Source organism: Garra rufa, chromosome 14 (assembly GCF_049309525.1).
Source record: "Garra rufa chromosome 14, GarRuf1.0, whole genome shotgun sequence".
Lineage (NCBI taxonomy): Eukaryota > Metazoa > Chordata > Actinopteri > Cypriniformes > Cyprinidae > Garra > Garra rufa.
Genome location: NC_133374.1, coordinates 22,446,403 through 22,454,200, shown reverse-complemented (window position 1 = coordinate 22,454,200; position 7,798 = coordinate 22,446,403). Strand labels below are relative to the sequence as shown.

General features: G+C 36.7%; 1 protein-coding gene across 1 annotated transcript; it reads right to left on the bottom strand.

The window, feature by feature from the left end:
* Nucleotides 1-372: 372 nt before the first annotated feature.
* On the bottom strand, nucleotides 373-3,308 carry LOC141284236 (uncharacterized). Its single transcript, XM_073817234.1, has 3 exons — nucleotides 3,260-3,308; nucleotides 3,046-3,139; nucleotides 373-1,257 (listed from the first exon to the last, which is right to left on the bottom strand). The coding sequence occupies exons 1-3, from the start codon at nucleotides 3,306-3,308 to the stop codon at nucleotides 465-467; spliced, it is 936 nt and encodes a 311-aa protein (XP_073673335.1). The 3' UTR covers nucleotides 373-464.
* Nucleotides 3,309-7,798: the final 4,490 nt, after the last annotated feature.

Sequence of the window (7,798 nt, the reverse complement as noted above, 5' to 3'; positions counted from 1 at the left end):
TATTTTGTCATGAATAAAGAACCATTTATATTGTGTATATATTGTTGTATTTGATAAACAAGTTAACTTTGACAGCCCTAAAATATTGTTTAAAAGCCATTTGTAAAATAGTTGTAATTTTCAACATTTCTACCCCTGTATTAGCCAATGATTTGCTACTTCCTGTAATTCGATATGATATCTCAATTGTTTAGATGTTATTTAGAAGAACATTATTCATATCCTGTACTTGAGGCAATAATCAATGACCACATATATTCATTTCAAATATGTATAAATCAAGCTTTATTTACACATACACAAAATACCTTCAGTTCAGCTCATTTCACTGAGTTTTTTTCTCAAAACTGTACAAACAACATTGTTCTACAAAAGTTACAGGTGACAATATACAATCCGAACATAAGAGCTGTTATTTACAGTACATTACATTTGCATTTCTTAAAGGAATGGAGGTGTGTTGTTTAATTTAGAGTGTGTACGATGTCTTCTAACAGGGCTGTGAGTCTACTTGAGAAATCCTCTTGTATGGACTCTATGTTTGTCTGATGGAAACCAGCGGACTCACCATGACCCTGGTTTTCTTGTAGAGCGCTCATCTGTTGGTCTAAGTTAGAAATAAACTGTTGATTCCGCGCTGAGGAGTTCTGGCAGAACTGATTTACTTTTGAAGCCATGACATCCCTTGGAGGCTGTGTCGAGGCAAGATGGCCTGCCAAAGCTATCTTGAGCGCTGCCACTTTCCCTTGCACCTCTAAACTGAAGGTACACACTTCCTGCCCCAATCTAGCAGTGACTTCCTCCCAGAGCTCCTTTCCGCTACTGTCTCGTTCCTCCTCTACAGCCTCAAATGCTTTTGTTTTAAAGTCCTCAAAGGCTGCTGTCCTTTTCTGGTGGCTTTCGTCCAAAGCTAACGTGATCCTTTGCACTGCCTCCTGGTAAAGTGTGGCTTCCTCTGGGTTCAGGTCCTGGAGGTTCAGATTGAGTTTGTCACAGAGATCCTGAGTGTTGGATTGGAGAGCCGTCTGGAGCTGCTTAGTGAAAGGGGCGAGGAACTCTTTGACATTTGCCATGGCCTGTTTCGGGTGGCTGGGGTAAGGAGAAAGTCTCTCCCTCAGCTCGGCAAGCTCCTGCTTTAGACGAGCCCTCAGGCGCTCGGACTCCATACTCAGCTTTCGTCTCAGTTCAGCTGCCATGGGGTTGTAAGAGTCTTGGGAGTAAAGGTCACTGCTCACCACATGGTTCTTCCACACACCACTGCAAAACAGGATCAGGGGTCAATGATTTGGACCATGACTTGGATGTGGACGAGAAGGTCCATGATAAAGAAAAGGAAAAATAGAAATATAGCTGCAAGCAGCAAATACCGGGTTACCGGATTAAGTGCTTTAAGGCCTTTAAGCACATATGAAAAAAGACATTACATATTATTTAGCAAGCCTGTAACCACCTACATCAATGATTGAAAAAGCATTTAGTCATTTAGTATTCCAGATCATTTATCATAGAAATATGATGCTAAAACTGTGGTCTGATAAAACTGTGTAGAATCACATGTGGCATGTGCACACCAGGATTCGTGAAGTTTTGAGTTTTCATTTATGCTTTATAGGCTTTTGGGTATATTTGGACAGGTCGCTTTTCTAAATGACCCCATTATAGCTTCCCTAACGGTACATTTAAACATTTTTTGATAATTATTGACATAGTGAGTCCAGAGAATTGTACTGCAATGCTTTTTTCAAAACATAGGACTAGTTTGCAAAAGTAAGTTTTTTACATCATCTCAATCATTTAACAAACGGTTTGATTGACAGCAGTGGTTCTAGAGGCAAAGTTGTTCGGAATGAGGAGGTCTATTCTGCCCTCCAAAGGCAAAGTGCAGTAACTACACATTTGGTCAAAATTGAGTTAATGCTTAAAATGGACTTTGTGACAATGGTTTTGTCTTGTGGCAAAGTCTCCTGGTTCAATTTTGTCCTGTTTCAGAGAAACGAGAGTGTCAACACGTTTGACTAGCTGGCGTAAAAACTTTAAAAGGCATTTTTCTCAGTTTCAGTGTTGGCGTAGTTACTGCACTTTGCCTTTGGAAGGCAGTATTGTATGATATGAATATCATGCGTATGTATGAGTAACCGTGAAATAGCCTTTGAAAATGCGATGAAAAATCCTTATTGACACTTGTGGCACTTTGGGCCAAGACCATGCATACCAAATTTCATGTTGCGATTTTCAAACGGTTGTGTAGCTATGTACGTTTTCATGTTTTTTTTTTTTTTTTTCATATTCGTTCTGAGTTTGGCTAAGATATCTCATTCTGTTAAAAAATTATGGACGTTTGATTAAAAGCTGCCCTGCCCCTTTCAAACATTTCGTGGAAGGTTAAACTTTTTTTTGATAATTTATGATATTCACTCTCCAGTGAATCTTGAGGGACAGTTTTGGCTACGATCAGACAAAAAACCTAGGACTAGTGGGCGAAAAAATTGTTTTTTCAAAAAATCCAAAATACCCCAAAATTTAGCTCGGGTGACGATTGAATCCGAGGTGTGCGTTTTGTCGTAAGGTGTCATTTGTTAAAGTTAGTTAATGTATTAACTAACATGGATGAGCAATGAACAATACATTTAGTACACTATTTGTTCATGTTAGTTCACAGTGCATTAACTAATGTTAACAAACACGGCTTGTGATTTTAATAATGCATTTGTGAATGCTGAAATTAACACAAACTAAGATTAATAAATGCTGAAGAAGTATTGTTCATTCTTAGTTCACGTTAACTAATGTAGTTAGCTAATGTTAACTAATGAACCTTATTGTAAAGTGTTACCATTTTTGTAATAAGCAATTTTTCTTCTTTATGATATCACAACAGTTGTATCGCCCTGACATTTTCACTTTGTGTCCCTCAAAAAATATCAAAATAAATTTTAAATTATAAAAAAAAAAACACGCTGATCACAGAAGAGGTGGATTCAATATTAAAATATTTTTCATACATGAAAATAAGCAAAATAAATTCTACTATGAGAGTGAACTTACTTCAAGTCTTTGCCAAAATTTTTCTTGTCAGTGGCCTGATTGTCTTTCTGTAAACTCCATGCTTCTCGACTGATCTCATCATTGACTGGAAATGCTGAAAAGGAGGATGGTTGCATTAAATCAATGTAAGGTAAGGAAAAAGGTAAGCCATGCAAAAATCTCTATTTTAGAGAAAATGGAAATTTAAAACATAGACATTAAAGAGGCAACAAACCTGTTGTGGTAGCTAAGGCCAAAGCCAATGCAACAAACTGCAGATTCATATTTTTGTAGTAATGAAGGTTATTCTAAAAAAGGGAAAGAAATGGGATTTATGTTATTAGATCCATTTATTTAATTGTTATTGACTGCCAATATATTAAAGAGGACAATTCAAATGTCATGAATAAATTAGTCTATACAAGTAGATATTTTGCCCTTACCTGTTGAAGAGAAAATGAGAGAATTTCTTCTCGGGGTCCACATTTAAAGCAGTCCCTTATCAGAGGTTGTCCTGCTCCTCATCTGTGTCAACACATACCACGTGGAGGGTCAGTTTGATAAGGATAGGCGCAAGGAACCTAAAGGTATTTTGCTGATTGGCCTCTTCAAAGCTGCTCTCTTCCAACAAAACAATTTCAGAGTAGCCCCAGTGATGTCACATCAAGGCCAATATTGACGCACTTCCAAGTCAGGCAAGGTCAATGCTATTGAAAAATGTTTACTACTAACCGAAGGTGTTTAATCAGCTCTTACTTAGTGAACCGGTTTGAGTACTTTTCAATTCGGTTGTGCATATTAACATTACAATACAGGATGCTCTGTCCCAGGACTTAAGTTGGCTGTGAACTGAATTGCATTAAATTTGGGTTAGTTCTTATCAGTCATATTGAGTCCTACTTGGCTTTCCCACAGCAATGACACAGAAAGAAGTCACAGAGAATAAACCCCCAGGCCAGCGCTTGCTGCATTATCTCTGGATTCGCGAACAAAGGTGCTGTTTGTTTGTACTTTACTGAATGGGTCCTTTTTAGTTTGCTTTGAGTCTACAGGGCCATAGCTGGTGATATACTTTGAGCATTTGATTATTCCAGTTTAGACCTACTCTCTGGCAGCTGTATGAGTAAGCATTAAGCAAGAACAAACAGTGCACAGGGAATTTTGCCATACAAATGCCATAGTTTTAGTTACTAAACATTCTGTTTTGTCCAGGGTAATGTGTTGTGCAAATCTAATGCATTACGTCATTGTAATTTGCTCCATTCTATTTGTAACATTGCTGTCTGGGCAAAAATGTTATACAATGGGGGCATCACTTTTACCTTTTCCTAAATATTATTGGTGTATCACTAGTTCCTTATCTAGAAAAAAAGTTGGCTGTGAAGTTATATCTTATCAATGACCCAAAACAGATTATACACTTTAGCAAAACTGGATCTATTCCACTGCATTCATTCACAAACTTAGCGACCTTTGACCTAGGAAAGACTACTTCACGTGACACAGCACTTAATAAAAATGTCTTCATCGTTGACAAATGATATGATTCATTCACAGCGTTTGTCAGGTAAATATTACTCTTCTTCTTAAACTTGCACCTATTTGCAAATTTAATTTCAGCTATTTTAGCTGTGCAAAAGAACTTGTTTTGCTGCTTAATATTGCAGACTGGTGTGTCTTACCCTATTATTTTAATGTATACATTTAGAGCACACTAGTTTGTAATGCAAACAGTTATTTCACTTTATTTCCCTACAGCAGTTTATGAACCGGAAGTTTCGCACATTCATAAAAAATGGCTTACTGTACTTCTGCCGTGACAAATAAGGTGGATAATAGGCTAGTCTTCGGTTCTTTGTGTTAAGGTTTTACTGCTTTGCTGAATTAGAAACCGCTCTAAACGATTCAGTTCGTAAGCTAACTGTTCGAACAATTGACCATATGCACGAATTACTTCCTTGTTTACTCAAGCCAGCTAAGTCATTTCCGGTCAACTGTACTGTGCCGTAATATGAGCGCACTTTGTTCGTTTTCTCTACATAATCCATTCACAATCGAAGAAAAGTGTTGTTTGTCTAAGAGGACCAAACGCCCATGTATACCGTTTCAAGAATGACAAATGCCAGTTTAAAAAAAAATCGCGAGTAAATCGCGGCTAAATATGCGCGAGTCATTGCTATGATTGACAGTAATAACCGGACCAAACAGCTGACAAACTGATGTCAAAAAAGAGCTTAAATGATTCAGACTTAATTCAGATAACAAAACTACAGCAGTAACAAATTTGTGTTGGTTAAATATAGGCTATTTGATAGATTTTACAGTTCAAGATAAAACTTAAAAGATGTAGTTATTCAATTTAAGAAAATATTTCAAATTCCTATCGATTCATAATTAGTGCATTTTTTTTAATTATTATAGCCTACCATAAATATTTAACGTATTTGTAGTGAACTATATATTAGTATTTACATAATTCACCCTTATAGGCTGTTTGTGTGTGAGCTTAATGACTTTCTGCACTTGCTATACTATAAAAGTAAAAGGTAAAAGTACTACAATTTATTATACTAGTATTTTATAATAAATCGAAAGCAAGACGTCTTGAAAAATATAGGGAGACAGCTGCATAATAAATAATCCTCTGCTGCCATCTATTGGCTATATGGGGTAATTCCATATTAATTTAGCCAAAAATAGACGTTGTTTTCCGTGAAAAGTCATTTTTTCCGATGCCCTTTTTATGAATGAAAAGTGAGTCCTTGAAATACATTTTATTTCACAGCTGTGGAGTTAGAAAATAATAAAGGCTTTGAAATATTGCAAGATTTTAAAAATGTGTTTATGACTACGAAGGCAAGTTAGTGATTATCAAGAATACGATTAAAATGTCCTTGAAGAGAAATATGATAGCTAGCTAACGTTAGCCTAAACACGTTATGATAGTGTTTAGCTGTCAGCATTTAAATGTACAACTATGCATATAGGGTAAGTAACGTTATGGGATTGCCAGGCTCCGCAAATTGTTGTTAAATAATATGAAACTGAATGTTCATGCCGCTAACATTGTTTATAATTGCAATTATAATTTTTCTCAGTTTCTGATAAGAACGAGGCACTAGATCAGTCTCAAGAGTGTCCACCTAATATATAGCACATATAAAATGAGCTTCATCGGAAGTTTACGAGCTGGCTTATCTTTATGCGGAAGTTCTAAAGAACGCTCCGTGCATAAGGTCAATTCAGGTTGAATCGCGTGCTGATTCAGCCCGCATTTGACTTATTTATTGAAAAGAGCCGACTCTTATAAGTGACCCATTCACGCTTCAAAACAGCCAAAAGGAAGTAGCAGACAAAAAAAAAAAAAAAAAAAATCTTCAGTGAGCTGTTTTGTTATATATGTTCCAAGGTGTCCCATTAACGCTTTAAGTGAGAAACAGGTCTAATCGACCCAGTTCGAACGATTCATTGAAGATTCAACCTACATTTTGAAGTTTTCATTGAAAAGAGCCGAGTCAGTCGACTCTACTAAATGATTCTTTCGTGCTTCAAAACAACTGAAAGGAAGTAGCAGACACAAAAATCTTCAATAATATTCTTCAAAGAGCCGTTTTTGTGTTTCAACTTCCGGAGTGTCCCACTGACGCTTTGATAGAGGAACAGCTCCAAACGATTCAGTTCGAACGATTCATATCACGAATTGATTCAGTCCGCGTTTGACGTGTTTATTGAAAAGATTCGACTCTAATAAGTGATTCATAAAAAAAGAGTGATTCATTCACGCTCAAAAACAGCCGAAAGGAAGTAGCAGGCAAAACAATTCTTCAATAATATTCCTTAAAGAGCTGTTTTGTTATGTGTGTTCCAGTGTGTCACACTGACGCTTTGAATGAGGAAAATCTCAAAATGATTCAGTTCAAATCAGGTCCGCGTTTGAGGTATTCATTGAAAAGAGCCGAGTCAGCTGACTCTAGTATAAGTGATTCTTTCGCGCTACAAAACACCGGAAAGGAAGCAGGAGACACAAAACAATCTCTTCTCAAAAGAGCAGTTTGTTTATATGTATTCCAATATTTTAACACTTTGATTAAGGAACAGCTATACACGATTCAGGTTAAATCACGAATTGATTCAGCCCGCGTTTGACGTGTTTTTTTTTTAAAGATTCGACTTTAATAAGTGATTCATTCACGCTCCAAAACAGCCGAAAGGAAGTAGCAGGCAAAACATTTCTTCAATAATATTCCTTAAAGAGCTGTTTTGTTGTGTGTGTTCCAATGTGTCACGCTTGTCAATGTGTGACGCTTTGAGTGAGTAACATCTCTAAATGATTCAGTTCGAACGATTCAGATTGAATTCTGATTTAGTCCGCGTTTGGCGTATTCATTGAAAAGGGCCGTCTCTAAGTGATTCATTCGCGCTTCAAAACAGCCGAAAGTGAGTAGCAGACATTAATACACATTAATAAGTTAATCAATTGCGCCCAGTGCCACTGGAAAATGAGTCATTGCGATGCCGGCTTTTTACAAATGCGTCACTGAGTTAGATCTTTAAATACAGACACAGATGTTATCCAGGAAGGGATTGCAGAATAACTCTCCATGTTTGGAAACATAGTATTGAGTTAAACTTGCAATAACATATTGTGCAACAGGTTGTTTTGTGGAAATTGGTATTAGTTAATATTAGGCTAACTATGACCGGTTTTATCAGACGTTTACAACTGCAACATTTGAGTTCATTCTTACGTATGGCTGAAAGTGTGTGAAATGTG